The 24245-nt window shown below is 33.8% G+C and overlaps 5 protein-coding genes and 1 non-coding gene across 9 annotated transcripts; 2 read left to right on the forward strand and 4 right to left on the reverse strand.

Annotated features, from left to right (window-relative positions):
• Nucleotides 1–205: 205 nt before the first annotated feature.
• On the forward strand, nt 206–278 carry Trnat-ugu (transfer RNA threonine (anticodon UGU)). The gene has a single exon. It is a non-coding gene; the product is annotated as a tRNA-Thr (tRNA).
• An 11090-nt stretch (nt 279–11368) lies between these two features.
• Dnaaf6 (Dynein axonemal assembly factor 6) lies at nt 11369–15799 on the reverse strand. Of its 2 annotated transcripts, XM_076327882.1 has the most exons (5): nt 15624–15799; nt 15186–15326; nt 13599–13801; nt 11660–11787; nt 11369–11501 (listed from the first exon to the last, which is right to left on the reverse strand). In XM_076327882.1, the coding sequence occupies exons 2-5, from the start codon at nt 15298–15300 to the stop codon at nt 11372–11374; spliced, it is 576 nt and encodes a 191-aa protein (XP_076183997.1). In that variant the 5' UTR covers nt 15301–15326; nt 15624–15799; the 3' UTR covers nt 11369–11371. The 2 variants fall into 2 exon arrangements, with proteins under 2 accessions (XP_076183997.1, XP_076183996.1); XM_076327881.1 differs by having other exon boundaries at nt 15186–15799.
• On the forward strand, nt 15648–18429 carry Lysrs (Lysyl-tRNA synthetase). Of its 3 annotated transcripts, XM_076327863.1 has the most exons (9): nt 15675–15691; nt 15773–16087; nt 16165–16288; nt 16356–16805; nt 16888–17133; nt 17214–17636; nt 17716–17909; nt 17987–18149; nt 18219–18429. In XM_076327863.1, the coding sequence occupies exons 2-9, from the start codon at nt 15981–15983 to the stop codon at nt 18327–18329; spliced, it is 1818 nt and encodes a 605-aa protein (XP_076183978.1). In that variant the 5' UTR covers nt 15675–15691; nt 15773–15980; the 3' UTR covers nt 18330–18429. The 3 variants fall into 3 exon arrangements, with proteins under 3 accessions (XP_076183979.1, XP_076183978.1, XP_076183977.1); XM_076327864.1 differs by lacking the exon at nt 15773–16087 and having other exon boundaries at nt 15648–15691; XM_076327862.1 differs by lacking the exon at nt 15675–15691 and having other exon boundaries at nt 15711–16087.
• Nucleotide 18430: 1 nt separating this feature from the next.
• LOC143155298 (deubiquitinase OTUD6B) lies at nt 18431–20228 on the reverse strand. Its single transcript, XM_076327877.1, has 4 exons — nt 20159–20228; nt 19623–20037; nt 19323–19542; nt 18431–19246 (listed from the first exon to the last, which is right to left on the reverse strand). Exons 1-4 carry the CDS (start codon nt 20226–20228, stop codon nt 19061–19063), a joined length of 891 nt encoding a protein of 296 aa, XP_076183992.1. The 3' UTR covers nt 18431–19060.
• A 1125-nt stretch (nt 20229–21353) lies between these two features.
• Nucleotides 21354–22400, reverse strand: LOC143155299 (uncharacterized). Its single transcript, XM_076327878.1, has 2 exons — nt 22195–22400; nt 21354–22096 (listed from the first exon to the last, which is right to left on the reverse strand). Exons 1-2 carry the CDS (start codon nt 22247–22249, stop codon nt 21450–21452), a joined length of 702 nt encoding a protein of 233 aa, XP_076183993.1. The 5' UTR covers nt 22250–22400; the 3' UTR covers nt 21354–21449.
• Nucleotides 22401–22505: 105 nt separating this feature from the next.
• On the reverse strand, nt 22506–23870 carry Prosbeta3 (proteasome subunit beta type-3). The gene is made up of 3 exons (XM_076327879.1): nt 23708–23870; nt 22749–23314; nt 22506–22676 (listed from the first exon to the last, which is right to left on the reverse strand). Exons 1-3 carry the CDS (start codon nt 23708–23710, stop codon nt 22628–22630), a joined length of 618 nt encoding a protein of 205 aa, XP_076183994.1. The 5' UTR covers nt 23711–23870; the 3' UTR covers nt 22506–22627.
• Between the last annotated feature and the right edge of the window lie 375 nt (nt 23871–24245).

Genomic DNA, 24245 nt, shown 5'->3' on the forward strand with positions numbered 1-24245 from the left:
TATACTTTTGAAATACGCTTACATTTAACATATAAATTACTAAATGTAACCAATTCAAAACAATGTATATCTATAAAGATATATTATTTGTTGTATTATCTTGTAGAAATATTTCATAATTTATTAAATAATTAATATCAAAATTGTTTAAAGAGAAATAATTCATACGACTCTTCTACAATTTCAAGAAACAGGAGAACCGTAAGCCTCCATAGCTCAGGGGTTAGAGCACTGGTCTTGTAAACCAGGGGTCGAGAGTTCAAATCTCTCTGGGGGCAATAACTTTTTTTGCTTCCGCATATTTGCTTCAAAAAGAGTAGACAATTAATAGAACACAATTACAATGTTTAAAATTGTAAATAAAACAAAAAAATTAATTTTCATAGCAAATTATTAACAATATCTGTTCTGTAAATAATGATTGTTTTGTAGAATTATTCATTTTTTACGAAATAATTTTTCATATAGATCAAATTGGCAGTCAAAGTGAAAGCCTGTTCGAAAGGACCCTCTGTTTTCAAATATCCTAAATCTTATCTACGCTTGTGTAACCCTAACCAAATTTACGTGGAGGGGCACCTGTTTCGGTAGCATCGATTATCTTTCTATTCAATGGGACATACTAGGAGAAAACAAGAACTGATCGAAAGATCTGCCAAACGGTCCACATCATGCTTTTTCCAGTTTTGCTTCATATTGTTTGATAAAATAATCGCACAATATAACTAAACGAGGAAATTAAAGAAAATCTGATTCCTTCTATCTCTTCGGTTTAGTAATCTCAATTCTAAAAATAATACACATACAAGGAGATCGATGGAAGTTTAGATCGATCTATCATCTCTTGAAGTATAAGAACAAATTTAATATTGTAACACGGAAAACTTTTATAAAGCGTAAGTATGTAACATGGAATATTTCAATGAAAATAAGAATATATGTATGTGTGTATGCATGTATGTAAATAACTTTGATGTATTTAAATAAATGTATTATTCGTAACACGAACTCTTTTCTTCCCTTCCTTCCCTTTATCCAAGCCTAAATTATGAGACAAAAAAGTAAGTATTGAAGTTCAAAATATAGTTCGATCATTCCTTGCTCAGACTGTAAGATATTAGAGTAAGATCTAAGGAAAAATGAGGTTTGAAAATGTAAAATATAACTTTGAAAACATTCTTGCTGAAATGTTTCCAGTTTCATCTATTCCCAAATCTCTGAAATTTTTCAATTCGTAACAACAGGTATTTGATGAAAAAATGAACGAAATTCGTAGAAATTCCAATTACGATTTCGAATAGAATTAATGGCCTTTTTGAATTAGGACAATCGTATGTACAAGTATTTGCGCCAGTTTACTGAATTTCTCACTGTCCTCGCAGAAATTCTTCTTCCCAAACCACCGATGGTTCGCTATCGATCACGACGATAAAACGTGTGCGATGCATCCGTGGACAACACTTTTCCCGCCAGCAGCACTCCAACTCTATCGTAAACAAGCGAAAGGACAGAGAATCGTCCGGCAAATGTTTCGTCCTTGTTCGGCACAGCAAACAAAACTATTGCGTACAATCGCGCGTTTGCGTCGGGTTTCGTCGTAATTCGCGATTAAAAATATGCGTTCCCCCGAAATCTCGATGCACGGATCGCGTATCCTGTTGTGCGTTAAAAATAATGAGACGAGAAGAGAAAAAAAAATCGAATTCTTATCGAATGGTACGCAACAACGCTAATATCCACCGGACCTCGAATAACGGTATGAAATTTTCCTGTCTCGGCCAAGAACGGAGAATAAATTTTAACGAAGCGCGTTCCTTTTGTTTTTCGTTCCGTCGGAGCCGGTTTTCCGTAAATTAATGTTTGTCGAGAATGCAAAGTAAGCGGGCTACTTGTCGAGCGCGTCCCTTGAACCTGGTTCATAGCAACCGTGGAAATAAACCACCACGGGGACTCGTCGCGAGGACTAAATTCTCATTGCTCTCTCTCCGTTGTCCGAGCAAGTCGTATATACTTCTTATCGGTGAAACAAACACGCGAATCGAGTTTTCTACTCGTTCTTGCTTCATTAGAGAGACACGTGACGCACCACGAAGCCTCTACACGAAGGTCTACCGCAGAAAGCTGTATCCAGTTTAAGAGTTCACCGAGACAATGTATCGCGATAAATCTAAATAAACGACGACAGAAAAGTAGGGCACACGACGCGAGAAAATTGACGGGTGACTTCATCGCGTTTCAATTTCACGTCATCGTGACCATATTTTCATTCGACTCTTATAAACAACATCCACCCCGATACGATCCCGGTTAAGTGAACCACGGAGCGAACTATCCAATAGACGACCAATGTCAACAGGTTCCGTGGTGCGTGGATGATCGGTGACCTAATGACGAACCCACGTTTGATCTCTCCGTTAAGAGCAGCTTCGGTGATCTCATCGAATCACGAAAGTTTTCAAGTACTCGATTACATGATCGTCAGGTTCTAAGTCTTGGTTACGTTCTCACGTATTTAGTCCGTTTTGCAACGGTTAAATGTTGGGTGTTACGTATATGAACAATGTGTTAGAACAACGTTCATTGCGATCGTTGAAAAATGATCGTTCGAGTGGCAGGATCACGATCTTGCGATCTTGGACAACTTCCTTGTATTATGTTACTCGCAGAATTTAAAATCGTCGAACAATTTTTTATCGGTTGAAACGTAACGTGTATAAATTTGTCATAAGAAACGATAAGCTTTTTAAACCCGGTTCGAAGAATTCTTCGAAGATATTATCGTATTCTGTCGATCTAAGAAAATTGTTTATATTTTATCTATGTTACCGATTTATCAAGATATTCCAAATTCTTCTATCTTGCCAGATTACGAAAGTATTCCAAGCATCGTCTATTCTCGTAGCTTGATGTTAAAGTAGATAGATAGGATATGGAATGTTTGATCGATATCTAAACAGTTAAAAGAAAAAAGAAACCTCGAACGATACTGTTAGTTTCGTCCATTCTATCACTTTACTAAAGCAGTCCAAGTTTCGTCTATTCTCGTATCTCTGAAATATTTCAAGCACCGTCTACCTTAATACAAAGCTATGAAAATTGATGGAACTTGGATAATTCTCTTAGACTGTGCAGGTAAATAAAAGATAGAATAACTACCGAGATCGATAATAGATAGAATTTATAGCGATTTCTAAAATTGAAAAAGCATTGAATTATTTCTTCAGCCGGTAGAGTGAATAAACAGAGCAGACAAAATTTTCTGCTCGTATAAAACATGAAACATTTCTCTATTTTTATATCTCTAGAATATAGTAGAATACTGTGTATATCGAGTTCGAACTCTTCGTATATCTCGGATTATTTTCAACGATCCTTAAACTCTATTACCAGTATCAAGTTCAATTTAAATTTTTACCAGCGTCCGTGATATTTAAACGATCCCAAATTCGTGAATGCTTTTTTTCAAACGATCGTCTTAAAATAAATTCAAACGCGGTAAATCAACACGTGGCTAGATCGTAATCCCAGAATAATTAATTTCATTCTATTGGGTCGTTCGGAAAGTCATTTCGTTTTTTTTTTTCTTTTTGGTGAAAATGAAACATGATTTTTTTAGACTGTACAAACATTTTGTTAAATTATATATTCTCCATTTTGGAAAACGAAATGACTTTCCGAACAACCTAATAAAATGTATCACTGAAAATACCATTGAGGATTCGCAGGACAGTTTCTAAATGAAATACCAGAAATAAACAGAAGCGCGCACCAGTATTACCTACTGGAAATTGATGAGGAATTAACACAGATGAATTACTGATCAGAAACAACGAGTGGAGTTGACGAACAACGTGAGCATACGGTGTGTTCGTCCATGTCCATTATCTATCAGTTAATTTATCGATTCCAAACGCACAGGCCTCAGGCAAATGGTAGGAAATGTGTCAAAGCAATTTCACAATATCCCGCACGACTGTCCGACAATTTATCGAAATGTTCGAAATCTCGTCATGAATTGATCGTGTCTGTCATTGATTTATCTTTCACCGATCTAATTCACTGTCCTCGAGCGCTGGATGTTCAAGCAGTAATTATCCTGCGTGAATAGGAGCTAGTTGTGTAATCAGAGCGATCAAGTTAAATCTATTTACAAAAGGTTCGAAAGACAGAAAAAAGTGTTAACGCGCTGTTGCGAAAGCGAGTGAACGAGAATTTGATCACGAACGAAGGAAACTGCGTATCAGGTTGGTGGACACAAAATGTCGTTTACTTCCATCAAATTTCAAAGCCGTGAAACCGTTTCAAAACTCGCGTACAAGAATATCATTCGTTGCGTACAACAGATATTCCCTTTCGAGAGTTAATGCGAGCGTGTTGGGTGTAATACCGTTTTTTCTCGAATAGACGAATAAACGATAAATTAATATTTTAGAAAAATTTTAAAAATTATAGTGTACAAAGTGAATTCTACATTTAAGGACAGTAGAAAACGATAGGGGGAAAAGTTAAACGATATAATAACATCTATCTTCTTCCGACCTCGTTCTTTTCTCAAGTGTAACGATGCACTCGCAGGATCCAGTTACATCTTTTTTACACAAATCGATTCCTCCTAGCAGAAAGCGGATACTTTAGGGAATATTTTTAAATTGAACATGTTGGAAGTAGCGAATTTAAACAAAGAACGAAGCCAAGTTCATTTTTGAATAAATTTTAAAGTATTTACTTTCCGGTGCTAGTACTTTAACAATTTTTATATGAAAAAAGTTCGGGAGAATAGGTTTGCATAAAAAGAAGAAGACAAATACTATTGTATAAATGCATATCTTCTCGATGCATACTTGCATTTAAGAGAAGAAACGTATCATAAAAAGATAGACATTTTATCTGCGCCAGATTTTTCAAATGAAGAAAATACATATTTATACGGTGTATAGAAACTTGCTTATTGCAAAGTCTCTCACCGATAAAATTGCGCCAAAGTTCTTCCGTGTTTCTTACGTACGAAAAATAATTCCTTTTTATCTCGTTTGGAATGTGTAAATTCCAGCTAAGTCTTAAACGCGAAGGTCACATTCACGTATCTCAACGCCGAAATTTACCCAAAGATGAATCGTTAAATTTTAATGGAAGTTTCCCAAGCTGCGTTGAAAACCTTCATTAGAAGGCACCATAACATTATTAATTTTCCGAAAACCTTCATTACACGTTACCATAACATTATTAATATTCCAAGACATCATGTTGGCTCAGTCCCATCGGCGACCACTGTTAAATTTGTTGTCACGACTTCGCCAATTATATTACGACAGAACAATTTGTAGCCTCTTGCCACGAGACTTATAATTACCTGAATGTCGCACATCGCTACGCGTCATCAACGTATGTCAAGCACGATGGTCGACTATTGTCGGTAAACACTATCGCGAGCGAAATCGCATTATCATACACGTTATCGAACGAACTATCGACGAGGAAACACTCACAGCAGAAAATGCAATATGCCTCGCTATTAATAGAAGGATTCCTGACGATCGTACTTTGTCAAAACCAATTTTACCTCTATGAAATTACTTTGGTAATTACTAAAGATTTATCGCAACGAGGCATCGACGCAACGTCGAAAAACAATGTCGAATGAATATTTCGAAAAAACGAAAAAGTCGCGTTGAAAAATGTGCCAACTATTTACACAGAAGTTTTGGACCACCTATGGGAGGCGTTTGAAAAATTCAGAACCTCTCGAACAAATAACATTTGAATCGTTGCAAGTCGAACGACATCGTGAACATCTAACAGCTTTATGAGAACAGGTTAACGTTTAAAAAATAAGAAAGTGTTCGTTATTTATGAACTGGACCAAATGCATTAATCCTAAGGAAAATTGGATTGGAAAATAAGAAGGATAAAAATAAAAAAGTACAACATTTTAATTATTGATACGGTGAATAATTCCGCACCATACTCGTCAACTAAGGTATAAATAATACGTAGATATAAATTTAATTTACAACGGCGATAGGTGGTCTATTTAATTCCATATGATTCGGGATTGATGGAGCACATAATACTCGATAACGACGAAAGTGAAGATGATTTTATCATGGAAAATTGAAATGAAGATCAAACGCAACGTATCGGTTCTCGTTGGCATCACGAGGGATTATAAAAATTTGAAAACACGTGACTATGGTGGAGAAAAATAAAACGATAAATAAGAGCGCTCGATAAATAAAATAATAGTAATAGCAATAATGGAAAGAATCTTTCTCTGTTCGAAGATACAATTTTTTCGATTCAAATAATTGTTACTGATCAATTTACCAAAGGAATGTAATTTCTATTCAAGAGTTACGATAGTTGCATGTTGTGGAAAAGATAATACAGTACACAAATGTAAAAATTCGAAAATATTTGATAAAACGATCGATTCGCGCTGAAAAATTGCATTTATTGTATCGAGGACAGTAGCGTTCCCTACAGCGCGCCGTTGTGCGTCTCTCTCCATGCATCGCAATGTGTTGCTGCATTGCATTATGCAATATGTCACCGTCAGGTCATGCGGGTCAACACGCTGAAGGTGTGCTGTTTCAAAGTTCCCAAAATGTTGAAATTTTCCAGAAAAATTGGCCGAACAAAATGAGCATCGCTACTTGCACGAGAAACTGTTATATCGTGGACGAACTTTAAAATTGATATTGCACGAGACGTTATCTTATCAGTTCCATCGAATCGCATAATAGAAATATAATAAAAGAAAAAAGTAATCCTGCACAAACGTAACGAGACCTTATCTAGTTACAAAGAAGAGTGACTTAAAATTACTGGTAAAAGAAACATTTACATCACACGAATGCAACGAGATCTTATTAATTTCATTGATCGACGTGATTGAAATGTGATACATGAAAAGTTGATATCTTAAACGCGTAATTACATCTCATAGTTTGTTAAATAACAATAGAGTATAAGATCTCTAAAATAATCCGTGATAAATCTAGATAGCATAATAGATAGTAGCTTTAATTTATAACTCTTTAATTTTAATAATGGTTCAACTTTGACAGTCTAGGTTCTAGTCGCTGATAGAAAAAGTAACAGAATTTTTATCTTTGCGCCACATTCTGTTATGTTTATCGATTTTTTTCTACCTATTTTCCCACGTAAACAGCTTATACAATCTCCTTGAGCTAGATGTGAAATTTCCATTCGGTTGATTTTCACCATCGCCGGAAACCTCTTGTATAAAATACCTTTCCTGTGACAGAGAATGTAAACCACAGTCCACGGAATTCTATTCACCGCTGGAGAATGCATAAAATTGTTATTTTTCCACGCACGTTTCCGAAGCAACAATAAAACAAGCGTAATCTGTTCTCTGTTACGGGAACTGTAATTGATTAAAAATAAAAAATGAATATTACACAATTGTGCAACGTATAGTACAAAAAGGACCGATTATAAATGACAACGAAGGAAATGCATTTAATTCAAAAACATTGTACTGTAAAAGTATTCGAAGAACATTAATACGTATCTCGTTGAACCACCCTTAACGCTAATTTTTCAATGTTTTAGGAAGTTTGTTTAATTTTTATCACTGATTAATAAAGAACACATCAAAGTAGTCCATATTCCTATTTTATTTTATTTTTCTGCTTGTATCTTACGAGTTAACCATTCCGAGAGTATTAATTTTTCAATCAGCGATTATCAAGACTTTTTCCCTCCATTTGGAGAATACTATCTGCGCTGAAAGTCCTGAACCCTTCTTTTTTAACAATCTCTATATACTACACGTCAACTATCAATATTGTTACATCAATGTGTAGGTAACACATTGAACATGGTGACCTACGATCACCAATTGTCATACCTTGACAATTGGATACGTGACATTTTGAAAATTAAATTCTTTTGAATTTAAAATACACTGGAAACAATCGCACACTTACGAACCATTTTTTTTTTTTCTACAAACGTTTCAATATTACGAACAAAGATACGTATTTCGAAACACTACGGAAAAATTTCTAGCGCGTAATACGCATTTTCTAATAATGCGGATACGAGATTGTTTAATGTGTAAATAAGATGAAAATAATCTCTTCAATTGCGACGAGATAAAAGATACGAATAACGAGCAAGAGAACGATTAGTTGAAAGTATTTCCGCGAGAAACGCGACACACGAAACGAAAACTTCGGTGTACGCTTAACGAACCGTAACTACGAAATGCATAACAAACGAGGAAGAAAAACGATCAATGTTGCCTCGTGAGTCTGTTTTTAGAAATCGTTATTTTGATATTCCGCGTGCAACTATGCAAATTCTCGCCAAGTGGAGTGCGCTTGTGTAAACCGATCGTTCGAGGAGCAATTCATTCGCAGAGGTAAAAATTAGAAATTAAAATAAACTAAACGAAGATTTTAATACATTTGTTTAATCCCGACGATCGATACGTCGGACGGGGAGCAACTTCGAAGTGTTTTTTCGACAATTGGAATGTTTTACATATGTATATACAATATAACAAATTTCAGTTCTGACATCGCGTTAAACAGTCCCACCTGTTCTCGGTTCTCCGAAATATTCTTGTACAAGGAATCGAGTCTTTAATCGGTTTTACTCGGCTCGTAAGCTGTGTCGGTCGATTACTCTCCGTATGAAATTCTCGGTCTACCTGCGCCACGTGAAACGGGCAGAACTCTTAAATGATCATTTCCATAATCCCGCGAACTCGTTTGTTCTTCGACGTGGATGCAGCATTATTCAGATTGGTTACACGGTGACGCTTCCCCGCGCGACGCGCAACACGAACTGGCCGAATAGAGAAATACCCGAATATAAGGGACAAAATTACGCTCCTTGCCTTTCGAAGTAATCCCCGCTTTCGAGTAATGAAATTGGAATCGTCCGATTCCCTCGAAAACGAGATTGTTCGCGATTCGAATCTCGAACACAGCACACGCGGTTCCCGCGTTACAAAAGCGATTCTGATCCGCGCGAATGAAAATTCCAAAATTTCTATATTCTTCATCGTATCTTTGCGAGAGTAAGGTCAACGAGTCGGTGAGCTTCCCCCGATGAAAATGAGCCCAAACACGACCATATTCGAACGACGATTAATTGTACCCGAATACACGTTGAAGTATTTTTTCAAAAATTTTTCAAAAGACGTACAGGTTAAAAGTGATCCGAAAGTGGTCGTGTTTGTACTCATTTTCATCGGGAGAGACTCACCGTTCCGTTGGTAATGATCTCGCGGAGATATATCGACGTATATAAGAATCGTGACCTCGATACCGGGCGCGGTAAGAATTAACCATTGGCGATCGATCGACAATCGTTTCATCGGTACGCTCGTGGTCGAACGAACGTGTACAGCAACGTGGACGATACCGTTTCTTATATCCGTGTATCGTTGATCCCTATCGAAAGATTGATCGGTAATGGTAACAAATCCAGGCTGCTCAAATATCTGGAAAGCGTACTCGTGCTTCCGGCATACACTCCACTAAATTACTCGATTCTTGGTGGGTCGAGTCGATTGCCAATCGTTCTCGACGAAAAGCGAGGAAACGAGGGGAAAGTCGGATCTCGAGCGCGGTTTTACGCTCGTCCCATCGACCGTTGCTAGACCACCGGAATCCTGGACGATGTTTCGAGATTCCCGGTATCGATACTCGTTGTTATCGGAGAAAATACGACTTTGGTAATTTGTTTAAGGACTATGAAAAAAAAAAAAAAAAAAGAAAAAGAAAAACGGTTACCGCCTGTAATACGATGTTATCGGCTCGAAGTGGGTCTACGAGCGTTCTGGGATTTATTTACTACGTCGCGTGTCTTTGTGCTGAGACGTACTAAATATTCCCCAAGCACCGGACGAGATGTTATCGATGAAATTCAGATCTTGATGTTTCAACTCGTGCGCTTTTACGAGCAAGATTTATTTACATTATCGACGAAAATGAAAAAAAAGAAAGAAAGAAAATAATTCTTAAATACAAGATCAACACCGTAGCGAAGACTTTTACCCGAGGATAACTAAAAGAATCATAAGTATCAACGTTAGGTTTACCAACCAGTCTAAACGACTCATTTCGACTGTTCTTACGAAGAAATTTATTTAAAATTTCATAGTATATTTTCGAAAGAAGTTATGACTTTTTCTATACGTACAATCAATTTCATAAATTTCTCCTTTTTCTCGATCATCGATTTTCCTGAGATACGTATGAGCATTGCCTTAATATACCGGAAGCTATCGGTAGTTTTAGTGTTAAAGAAACCTAATCGGATCGAAACAATTCTCTAGTGAATTCTACCGAACGGAAGAATACGATCGATATATTTCAACGTATCCTGTTTACAAATCGTGCAACTATTTCTTCGAATCAAATTTGCGCCAACAAAAACAAACGCTCCTAAAGCTAGAACCACGTAACTACGGTGATTCTCACTTCGAAATGGCAACTTTTTACATCGGATTCGAGTAACAGAATCATCCCCACCACAACTCGTGTTTGATTCTTTCCAGAGTGAAAGATTGAAAATAAAAATTTATTTACCGAAGAGCGTATTTGCACGTAAAATGCCTTAAACGTATAATTTTCATTGTTCACGTTTCGACTGATAAACGTACAATAGATTCCCCGTTGATCGAAAAATATAAATTCGGCACTTAAAAACTTATCATAAATTATAATTGACTACGTATTTAAATAATGACCAATACGACCGAAATCGACAATAATTCTCGTCGATAATAACTTTTCTACCGGTTGTTTGTTTTCGCGGTTAAAACAGATCCAAGTGACCGGTTAAAGCGAGAACCGAATAATCGGTAGTTAACCGTGATTGTACAAAAATGATAAACATTCGAGGAAGGCACGCGATAACATGGAAATAAAAAAGAAATTGAAAAATACAATAATACCGAGGACAGGGTAATGAAACAACAAAGATTGAACGACTTTTTTTTCGATTGGTTTTCGTTCAAGAAACGTATAACCAACAGAATTTATTCCGTATGCACCTATAGACTCGTAGTCACGTTTCACAGAGCCACGAATGTATCGACACCTCGATATATGTACATACATAAGCGAAGTCGAACACGTTTGCCGGTGTAACACGTTAAGTACCGCGTATTTCTTTTTCTTTTTTACTTTATCCGATTTCTACTCTCGAAACCAAAAATTGTAGCGGATAATAACGCAAGGAAAGCAACAATTAAATACATCTGATCGAGTGCCTGTGATGATCCGTTAAAATGGTATAAAAAAAAGAAAGAAAAAAAAAACGTAGCTTGGAATGTACAGAGTTACCGATGGAAGGTATAGTGTCCTCCGACATGGCGCTTAACGTGTTAAAAATTCACACGGTCCAACTCGCGTACCAGCTTCAGCGTGACCTCTAAAGCGGAAACGTCGCCGTGCCACTTGGCGGACGAGGCACTGGGATCAACCGGATGCGGTGTCGCGAGGTGCAGCCGATATCTGGAAGATCGTGACACTGGCTTTACGCTACGGTGGATTTATGGGCTCGTAAAATTGTCAAAGAAATTCCGGCCGGTTTCGTAGCGAAAGCAATGAAACTTGGCGAAATCGACGATAAATCCGCGCCATCGTCGGGCGTTACTCGTTCTTTCTCTCACCTCGGGCTGCGCACGTCGATTGCCTCGGACTCGATCGTGAGCTCGACATTGTCCCGCGACTCGTGCGGCATCTTCACGACGACCGACAGCCACTCGCAGGACGCCGTGCCCGGTGTTTTGAAGCCAATCTAATCTACCAACAGGTCGTCCATTAGCGACTGTTCAACGGAACGATATAATGTGGACCACGTGGCTACTACAGTGTGAAGTGTCACTTTTAACTTCCTTTGAAAACTTTCTCGTAAAAAATTACGACATCTGAAGTAGTTTTTTTTTTAACTTTCTTTGGGGTTTCTTTTTTTTGTAAAAAACTATAGCATCCGAAGTACTTTTTTTAACCACTTTTGGGGATTTTCCGTAAAAACTATAGCAACTGAAGTATTTTTTTCAATTTTCTTAGGGAACTTTTTCGTAGAAAACTATAGCACCCGAAGTAGTTTTTTTAACTTCCTTTGGGAATTTTTCCGTAAAAACTATAGCACCCGAACTGGTTTTTTTTTTTATGTTTCTTTGGGAACTTTTTCGTTAAAAACTATAGCAGCTGAAATATTTTTTTCAATTTTCTTAGGGAACTTTTTCGTAGAAAACTATAACACCCGAAGTAGTTTTTTCAACTTCCTTTGGGAATTTTTCCGTAAAAACTATAGCACCCGAACTGGTTTTTTTTTTTATGTTTCTTTGGGAACTTTTTCGTTAAAAACTATAGCAACCGAAGTATTTTTTTTAAGTTCCTTTGGGAATTTTTTTGTTGAAACTGTAGCATCTGAACTAGTTTTTTTAAGTTCCTTCGGGGATTTTTTTTAATTTTCTTTGAGAACTTTTTCGAAAAAAAACTATAGCCCCTGAAGTATTCTTCTTAAGTACAACTCTCTTTGGGAATTTTTACGTAAAATACTATAGCACCTGAAGTGTTCATTTGTACGCGTTTGATTAAAATCGTTCGAATCTTTCCAACCGAAGGAAGTTAAAATTGACGACACTGGATAATCGAAAGCGTAATCGCTTTGAAAAAAAAAAAAAAAGTACCACGGTGATCACGATTGCGACCATTCTGTTCATCTGAAATGAAAGAAACTTGTAAAGTCCTCGAGTTAGAAAAATGAGTCAATGATTGAAAAAACGGCAACACGTAGAAATTGTCGATTGTTCGTCTTTATTTTTCAATTCCCGCGGTGTAAAAAAATATCAATATTAAGACCGTTTTTTCACCGTTTTGAAATACACAATTTCGATAGATACCTGCATCCGTTGTTAAACACGGGATTCGGTTTATTTTCCCATTTACACTGTCCGAGTCTATCTTATAACATACTTGCACTTACCGTTTATGGTTTCGCGCTTGAATCGTGCACAGATCGCGCGTATCGTCACCTTTTACACTCGATTCTCCATCTTTCAACTCGTTCGGTACACCCAATTGTCACACATTCGCCTCGCGATCGCGCTTCAAGTTTCAAACATTCCCATTTGCACTTCGAAACTTGTACAGCTACAATTAGATGCGTTCACGGTGGTCTTGCGACAAGCAACGTTCCGTGAAATTTGCGCAAAAACGTAAATCGTGCAACCAAGCGTACCAACGTGCAACCAACGGTCCAAACCCAAACGGAACACTCGAGACACGGTGATCGTTGTTTAATTAAGCGCAATGCGAGAAAGTAATCGACGCGTGCACGAAGATCTTAGCGAATCCTCAAGAAACAGATCGGTCTACCTAATTCTACCATAAACTCGGTTACAAGCGTGTCGTTGAACATACGTGTGCAAACTCGAACGACGAATGGAATTGAAAATGAGTTGGTAAAAAGTTTTACTACGGATGCATTTCGTACGAAACGAATATAAGAAATAACTGATCGAAGTAATGTTTAAATGTTGGCGACCTTGGGCGGCCAATTGATTTCGCAACGATCGAGGTAGAGGTCGATACGATACTAACACCTAAAAAGACATCCTCCGGTGTCACCGATTGCTTAAATTTCATTTCGTATTCCGGTACCTCCCTCGGATCGTAAGTTTCGGAATTCTGCACAGCGTCTATCTCAGACGAGTGCCAAATATCATCAGCTCCTTCGTTTAACGGTGCATGTGGCCCCATGTGTTGCCCAGTCGTCACGCTTTGAACGTTGATATCGCCAGGCCCTTGAACATATTACTTTATCAAGCGAGCCACCTCGATCGATAAATCCGCGAATCGTTCGGCTCATTGGTCCACTCGGATCTATTCGATCCGATATAATCGTCGATCGATCATCCGTTAAATCGCGAGTCGCTAAAATCGACAAACGATTTCTTTACTTCTATTCTTCGTTGATCACTTTATTTCCTTTCTTGTTATTCCGCGTTACGCGTACGATAAGAATATCGTAAATTGTCGAAACGAGTAAAATATCGTCACAGACAAAATACAGAACCGATCTGGAAACTTATCGGGAGTTTGCGTGTCTCGCGAACTGAAGTACCGACTTTGTAATAAATTAACGATTGAGTAGCGCACTCTACATTGACGAGTAGCGACCCTAAGAACTATATTTAACTCAACTGCCGCGGTCGGTAAACATATTAAAGATAGAAAACTTTCTTCTTATACCACGTACATTGACCCTATCGGTCACAGAAAATGTTCCAAAAATAGATTCCATCTATTCTTATAGCTTCGTATTGAAATATACAAGAATTAAACAATTTCAATGATGAAAGAACAAATGGAACTTGGTGTATTTCAGTAAAGTATAGGAGAATTAATTTTATAGGAGGTCAGTACTTCGGTTCGTATGATACCACTTCCATAAGATTCTAGAAATGATAAAATTCTTCACCCGAGTTGGTGGTGACATCTTGCATAAAAGTGAATCGAAAATATATGTAGAACCAAATATCTTCACACGAGACTTAGTCCCGAGAAAATAGACTTTTGGATTATGGATAGACATATGTAGAATCGTATAATATAAATCTATGTAAACATAAATAAATCTTATTAAAAATTTAGAAAATGTGTATACATTGTGAATAGAAGTTATTGCCATTAATGTTATAACGGGCTGCATATCCTCAGAGGTTATACCAGTTCTTATATATCACCGTTAAATGGTCCTTTTTGTCTACTGAGATATGCTTATAAAATTAAAATATGTGAACGATATAATTGATGATTACTTTAAAGATAATTGAGGAATTTAGCCACCTTAAGTTTTTAAATAAATACGTAGTAAATGCATAAGTTACTATGTTCTATCAGGTAAATAACAAAACTGAAAGCATTAACTGTTATAGCAATTATGCTGTTATACACACATATAAATAAACTCTTTATTAATAGTACTCCAAAAACGGAAAGAATGAGCACTCGTCGTCATTGGAAAAACTCTTCCCATTTTATATTCGATAACAATATTTGTATCTATACTTGAACCAAAATTTCTAAATTTTTATACGATTTTAAAATTTGTTCACAGTAATATAACACAAAAGAAATACAACGAACAAATAAAAACAGTTGCATCTTTAAAATTGTTCAACTCACCAAGTTTTCGGGCGCCAGCTTGTGGTAAATCATCCTCAGAATCTGAGTTATCTTTTGTTGGACTAATTAAATCTTGTAATGCCTTTAAATCTTGATACCCCATACAACCGTCCATTTTTATAATAAATTTAAAACACTTCTCTACGAAATAATTGATTCCAAAGGCATAAATCAACAAATATGGTTGCCAAGGTACCACATTTTAAACATTGTACGCGGTAACAGTCGCAACAAATTTAAGGAAAAACTGTTTTACCTTAGTACGTGCACTTTTATAACAATTTAAAAATCGTAATCGAAATAATAGAAATTCCTATATGAAATATTTAAACAGGACCTTAAACTATCGAATTAATTTGAAATTAGAATGTGGCGCGGAGGAAGATACCGACTATATAACTTGATAGATATAAGTTCTTTGCAGGTTTACCAACTCACATGGAAGATTCCTTTCTACAGAGGTTTACCAACATGGCGGACACTACGTGTGAAAAAATATCAAAGAAGTGAGTAAAATAATGATACTGAAAGAAAATCAGATTTACAAGTTTACTTTTTATGCTTATTCGAGATAATCTCTTATTTAGATTAATAGTTCTAATATAATCTGCATACACCAGTAACCAATGTCACGATCTGATCACTCACGTTGTTTAACGGACAACTGCCTCTATTGACATATTTTTTCCAAGTGCTAGATACTACTATCTTGTAAAAATTTATGATTAAGTATATTTGTTATATACATATGTATATAAATTATTGATGTAATGACAACGATACTTATAATTAACTATGAAGTGTAACATAACCAAAACTTTTGTTGGCGTGGTACTACCGGTACTTACTAATACAGTACCAGCAAAATTACATCAAAAAATTGTATATCGTTCTTACACGAAGTGCGTACAATTTACGAAGTATTACACTTATTTAAATAAAGGATGAAAAGTAACAAATACTTTAATTATGATTGCAGTTTACTGAAAAAACAACTAAAAGCAGAAAAAGATGCAACGACAATTGTTGCAGCAGCAACGAAAGATCAAGTCAAATCTAAGGGAAAAAAAGAGGATAATCAAAAAGAGGATATTAATCCAAATGTAAATAATCGTTTATGAAATTATATAATTGTTATTGTAAATTTTGATTCTAATGTCTGCTTTTCAGGAATATGTTAAACTTAGGACCCAAGCAGTTAATTGCCTCAAAAATTCCAACAACAACCCATATCCACATAAGTTTCATGTATCAATATCGTTAGAAAATTTTATTGAAAAGTTTAAGGATGTCTTGAAAAATGGAGAAATACTTAAGAATGAAGTACATAGCATTGCTGGTCGTGTGCATGCTATTAGAGAATCTGGTGTTAAACTTATTTTTTATGACCTCAGAGGAGAAGGTCTTAAAATTCAAGTCATGGCTAATGCAAATCTTTATGCTGATGAAAAAAACTTTTTGATCGATGTTTCTAAAATAAAAAGAGGTGACATTATTGGTGTTATTGGAAATCCTGGAAAAACTAAGAGGGGTGAATTTTCTATTGTGCCACATAGTATTACTCTTTTAAGTCCCTGTTTACACATGTTACCAGATCTTTACTTTGGATTAAAAGATAAGGTACAAAAGAATGAAAGAAATTTCATTCTAAAATGTATACCATTTATAATTAATAATAATTATTATATTTTCAATCAATTAGGAAACAAGGTTTCGACAACGTTATTTGGACCTTATATTAAATGATAAAGTCAGAAAAACATTTCACATACGAGCAAAAATAATTGCATATGTCCGCAAGTTCCTTGAAGAACTTGGTTTTTTGGAAGTTGAAACACCAATGATGAATATGATTGCTGGTGGTGCTACAGCTAAACCTTTTCTTACACATCATAATGAATTAAATATGGACTTATACATGCGTGTTGCTCCAGAACTATATCTCAAAGTAATATATACTACTGTATAATCATCATTTAACTATTACATTTAAAAATTATATTAATACAATACCGCTTAAACTTTTAGATGCTGGTTGTTGGTGGTATGGACAGAGTATACGAGATTGGAAGACAATTCAGAAACGAAGGAATAGATTTAACACATAATCCAGAATTTACTACTTGTGAATTTTACATGGCTTATGCAGACTACAACGATTTAATGTCTATCACTGAAGAAATGATATCGAATATGGTGAAAACCATACATGGTAGTTACAAAATAATGTACCACCCAGATGGGCCAGAGGGAGAAGCAGTGGAAATTGATTTTACTCCGCCTTTTAAACGAATTTCCATGATGAAAACTCTAGAAGAAGTATTAAAGGTCAAGCTACCTTTAGCAGATGAATTAAATACATTGGAAGCAAATCAGATGCTTAGTGAACTATGTAACAAACATGAAATTCTGTGTTCTTTACCAAGAACATCAGCTAGATTGCTAGATAAAGTAAGACTAGTTAGTAACATTAGAATTATAAATAATTATATATTCATTACATATATACATATATGTATATTCAAAACAGCTCGTTGGTGAATTTATAGAAGAAACTTGTATCAACCCTACATTCATCTTGGATCACCCACAAATAATGTCTCCACTGGCAAAATGGCATCGTTCTGAAAAGGGTCTTACAGAACGGTTTGAATTATTTATTATGAAGAAAGAATTATGTAATGCATACACAGAATTAAATGATCCTATAGTGCAAAGAGAGAGGTAATTTGTTTGCGTAAAAAGTTTTCATTGAGTATAATTTAATTAAAATATAAACATTCCGTTTTATAAATGCATAGATTTCAAGAACAAGCTAAAGACAAGGCAGCTGGTGATGATGAGGCCCAAATAATTGACGAAAACTTTTGTACAGCATTAGAATATGGTTTACCACCAACTGCTGGTTGGGGACTGGGTATTGACAGACTTACTATGTTTCTCACAGATACTAATAATATTAAGGTAAATATTCTTGTGCAATAAACAAGAATGAAAAAATAAATGACATCAAATGTGTATGTATGATTCTAGGAAGTGCTGTTGTTTCCACAAATGAAACCTGATGATCCAAATAAAAACAAAGAAATATCTGAAAATGATAAAATGTTGAACAACACCAATACAAGTAATGTGGATGAATAAAACTATATTATAAACTTAATTTATATATCACTGTGTAAACATTGAATATGACTCCACAAAAAAAATAAATTGTAATTCCAAAAACTAATAATCATTTCAATATTTTATCGTTTTTATTTCATACTTTGTACACATTACTTACCATCAAAATAGTATAAATCTATTAAGAACACACCAGGAAAGTATTACTATATATTCACACATACGCACGATTTAAAAATTTATACTATAACAAACTTTCTTTAAATACTCAATTGCTCAATTCTTATGTAAAATTAAACATTTGTTATAAAAAAAAAAAACGTAAATCATAATTAAAAATAAATATAGATATTTACATCGGAACTGTGGAACAAGCAAGTACTGAACAATAATGTGCACTTGCAATTTGCTGGCAGCTTTTTTATATTGTCAAATATTTAGGTAATAAATAAATACCTTTTTTACAATTATACAATAACCATTTATAAAAATGAACTTAAAGGAAGACCTACTGATTCATATTATTTTACTACTTCATATATAACTTACTATTGACAGAAATAACTAATTTTTTAAGTATATAGCTAATTACCAGAGAAACATTGAAGTATTAATTTAAGATATGACTGATATGTTTCCTGGACACAAATTCTGGCAGTTCTTTGAATGGTTCATACATTTTATGTTAGTAAAAAGTATTAAGAAACTACATGTTTGATTTCTTAATTAGAAACATTAATCCATCTTTATCAACTTTCTTCTTTTTTAACATGGTTTGTAACAGAGTTATAATGGGCACCTAACTCATACATATGACGATGATATGTCAATATCATCTTTTTTCCATTGCTATACTCATTACCAACAATATATGGCGCACCTGATGCTTGAATGACTTCTATTGGACATTTCAATACATGCGAAAGAACTTGTAGCTATTTTAAGTAAAAAAAATTATATAAATATGATTGTTAAAAACTTCATTGTACAATAAATTTAATTTCAACTTACCTCAATAGCACCGCCCCAAGCATTTGTATCTGATACATCATCACAATATTTCTTATATTGTTCTGGTGAAAGAAAATTATCAGAATCTGGATTAGAAATAAATGGTAAAAACTCGTTCATATTTTCTTTTAAATATACAGCAGTTTTTGATCTGAGCTCATGAATATTCAATGGAGTTTCTCCTATAACTTTTAATTGATGTGCAACAGCATTATACAAACTATAAGAATTATAATTAATGTTTATATTAATAAATATTTACAATTAATGAATATCCAACACTTTATAAATATCTCTTACCAATGACCATCACTTGGAATATCATACATCATTAGATCATGTTCGTGAAGAATTTTCTTTATAGCTTGCAATTCTACATTTCTTTTGCCAAAAACATTTAATGCTTCTTGCTCTATTATTCTTTGATTACGTTCTCTTTCTGCATTTGCTTTTTTGTCTCTTCTCTTCTGTGCTTTTGAAATTCTGTGCACTAGCTGTTCATGTTGAATATCATTTTTTATCACTTCATTATTATAATTTTCTATATTTTCATCTTCCGTATTGTTAATATTTGGGTGTGTAACTTTCCATCCAGCAAATTCTTCTTCTTGTCTTTCATCCAAGGCTTCTTCTAGTCGGTTAATTTCTTCAGTAATTTCTTTTTTCTTCTTCTTGTCACCCTTACAAATCGACTTTTTCAAATTTTGTATTTGTGCTAAAATTTAAAATATAATAATCGAAAGTTTATATTTAAAAAAAATATATTTACATAATATAATAAAATACTAATAATAGTACATTATCTTATATGTATAACAGTTATTCAGTTTGATTACCTTGAAGTTCCTTTCGTTCTTTTTTATGTTTCTGTATTAATTCTTCCTCTGTTAAAGTTAAATCTGCCATTATAAATTTAGAGGTTACTTACAAGAGAGACATTTATTTTAAGGTTATGGAAAAAAATTTCAGGCTATACTTGCAAGTATTCACTGACACATTCTACGTATATGTACGATGCCTACTAGTGCTATCTACCGATCTCAATGTAACTAAAACGTGGTTTCAATGTAATAAAATAATCCTCGATATCAAGGCGAAAAATTAATCTGCTAACTGCTTTGGATTTAAAGCCAATTTGAAAAATAATTAATAGTCTCAGAAGTGACCGAACTGAAACAGGTCTCTTGAAAAAAACAGTGAATGCAATAATACATCAAGAATAAGTGAAACTCCAAATAATGCCGCATGCGTATCGATGTATCAAGTACTAATGTAGTATAAAATTTTGTACATTTTTCATTACATTTTTATAAAAGTATCAATAGACTGGCAAGATTGACCTAATGAATTCCAATATGACTTTATCGAAGGTGCACATACTTGCGGAATTCAAAATTGTTCTATTTTAATTGAGAAAGGCTTAACGATTCCATTGATAATACTATCATAAAGATATAATGAAAAATGTACAAATTTTAAGATTTTTTAGAAGATAAAATTTAATGCAATATAAAACAAAGAACGCTTTCAGCGGTCAACCAGCTTTTTTTCTTGCGCTGTAGAAGCACAAATAATATTGTAATATAGATATATTGAGTATATCCAGTCATTTTGTTCGCATAACATTTGTTCACAATTGACCAAATAAAAGAAAAACTAAATAAATAAATGCATGATACTTAGCTAACTGAAATGAGAGATCTCCATAATTCACTGCAAGATCTCAATCGTGCAGCAACATATTACAAAATGGGGAGATTTCCCATATCAATCAATAATATATTAAAGGAGAAAGGGTACCAAGTTAGAAACTTTCTCCTTAGACAACAAAAACTAATGTTCTCCAGTGTACCATATTATTTTGAAACTGATTTAAAATGTAATAATACTTATTTAAGAAATAATAATCTATTTATTAAATTGATAACTTGTTATGAGGTTTGAATAACACCATCTAACATTTTATTCTGGTTACATTTAGAAGCTTGGAAAGAGAAAAGCTCAAATGACAAAAATTAATGAAGATGTGTATACAGATTTGCACAAATTTTAATTTGCATAATAAAGGAAGTGAAGTATTTTCGAAATTCCTAGAACAATGTACGCTTATTTATTTAGTACATACATTTATTCAAGTTTCAAGCGAAGTTTATTACGCTTTCTCTCCCTGTTAAGTTGCTTTTCTTCTAAAAATTTCTTGATCATCTGTGGTGGTAATATTTCACCTCTATATGTTTTTGGTATCCGTTCCTTTAGCAGAATATCAAGTCTTTCATTTACATATGCTTTTGGATCAAACTCGTTTGCTTTTTTAACCTTTGCAATTAATTCTGCTTGAAATAACTTTTCTTTTTTTATGTTACGTGTAAGTCTTATTTTTTCCCAAATATACTTCATCCTTTTACGGAGCTTTCTTCTTTTGTGTTTCTTCATTTTGCGCCTTCTAATTAATATCATGTTTACTGCTATTTTTTCAAAAACATTAGTAGTTGAAGGAAGTTCCAAAGATTTATCCATTACTGGTAGATCACGTTGAACAGGATATTGTGTTAAAGGTTCTTCCATTGATGGTGTCTTCTTAAACGGTATTTCAATTATATTTTTATTTCTAATACCGTCAGGATTTACAAAATCTAAATTAAGTGTTCTTGGTATGTATCTAATATGTGTTTCAGGGTACATTGTACATATTGTATTATTAGAAAAATGAGGTGGCAAAGTATTATTTTGCTCTCCCGGTAAATAGGATGAAAAGTATTTTCTAATAACATTACCTGAAATAACATTACGATAGCAGTATCATATACAATTTTAAATAAAAAAGAATTAGGTTATGTTATAAGCATCACGTTATTTAAAAAGTTGTACATACCTTGTCCACCTAATGCTATTTGGCGAAATGCTGTGCACAATCTATTAAGATTCATTATTGTAGTTATTCTCTACATACATTTGTATAGAATGTTGTACAGTAGTATTTTAAAACAATACGAACAAAGTAGAAGATCTCGACTAGAAACCTCTAACCTAACATCATAAAAGATGAAGGGATATCTATATATCATGAAGATGCTATACAGAAATTGCTACCAACATTCAGAAAAGGTAGTTAAGGTAGTGAATTACTAAGTTTATGTGTAAACTCCAAATTTTGATACAATAATAATTAAATTGATAAATTAATGGAATTTTACATTCTATTTATTGAAAATTATTAATTTATTTAAACAGATTAAACATTTCTTTAATAAATGCTTCCGAGTTGTAAATTCATACATATTGTAAACATGTATTTTAAAAGTAGTTTAATCCATTCGTGTTTTGACAGTTCTTGTTGTCACTTTGTCTTTCTCTCTGCAATTGGAAGTTAATTATTAATTTCATAATAAAGGAATGAAAAGAAGAAAAAAAAATAAGATAACTTACATTATATGAACAATAGCTCCCCAACCAGATATTGCATCTCTATCACATGCATTCACTAAAGCCTGACTAATTGTCTCAAACAGGTCATCTGGTTCTAAATCTGGTTCATAGAGTGACTCACACATTCCATAAAGCTGTTCGCTACATGTGCCGCCAACTACAAAGTCACCTGGCAGACTTATGCATCCTATTAAATCCATGTTACAAATAAATGGTTCATAAGTAACAGGATCCAAACCAGCAACGATGGGTTCAACAAAATAAGGACCAAATCTCTTCTCGTATAATAAATTTGAGATCATGGCTGCAAAAGTCTTAGGATGAATCTTTCTATTTTCTTTTAATTCATAGATATTCAATCGAAATCGTAACCTTTCCATTACTGTTTGTGTATCAGTAGCAAGACCAGGAAGACTAAGATACAAGTGTGATCCCATTTCAAAGATTTTTTGATAATCACACGTTATTGTTTGTGCCTGTATACCGAATCTGCGATCAGCAGCTATTGCCACACAGTTCTTACCTTTCATAGCTATAATAGCTCCGCCATTGTATGCTAAAATACTCTGCAAAAGAAAAAGAAGCAACATTCTTGTACTTATTTTATTGTAATATAAAACATTCTTATATTTATTTCTTAATAGCATTAAATTAAATACTTGTTCGGCATTTGATTAATAATATTATGTTAAGTAATTAATATACATGTTATTTTGAAATTTATTCCAGATTAATTCAAAATTGTGATATAAATAATAAAAACAATTAATCTAAAAAAGTAATTACAATTGTTTTCTGTTAATTTATAAAACATGCAGTGTCATCGATATATTTGACAGTAACATAACCCCCTCTTATTTTTACACTATTTTACGATTATTTAAGTTTAACAGGAACTAAACTTTTTAAATGTTAAAGAAGCAGATTAAAATACTATTATTTAATGTACGAATAATTACCATGTTCAAAAGGTTTTATGAAATTTATCAATAATTGAACTCCAACACAGTTTGAAATGCACCTTAAAATGCGATTGCAATCACGAAGCATAAGATGTATAGAAATCCAAATTCATTATTTAAAACGTTAACATAAATTTACATAATACAAAGAGATAAATATCAATGCCTTTTAATCCTTTATCATTGAAAAGGTCGTATAAAATATTATGTCCACATGTTTGTATGTATATATTTATTTTTAATTTTGATACCGTTTTGAAACATTAAACATATGTAAAATAGGCGGGAAAATCAGTGTAATTTTCGATCGATTATCTCCATTAAATTTCACTTCTATCTTATACAATTTGTAAGCTTAGTAACAGTTCACTGTATTCATTAAGTAAATGTACTTGATAGAACGAAAGAAAACAGTATAATTAAATAAAATTCATTGAATCATTTGAGTTTTGAATTCATATAAAAGCAACATGGAGAACTTATCCTCTTTCTGTAGAAAGCAAGGTCTCTAAATAGTCAATCTACTCTATCATCC

This window comes from Ptiloglossa arizonensis, chromosome 2, assembly GCF_051014685.1.
Source record: "Ptiloglossa arizonensis isolate GNS036 chromosome 2, iyPtiAriz1_principal, whole genome shotgun sequence".
Taxonomy (NCBI): Eukaryota; Metazoa; Arthropoda; class Insecta; order Hymenoptera; family Colletidae; genus Ptiloglossa; species Ptiloglossa arizonensis.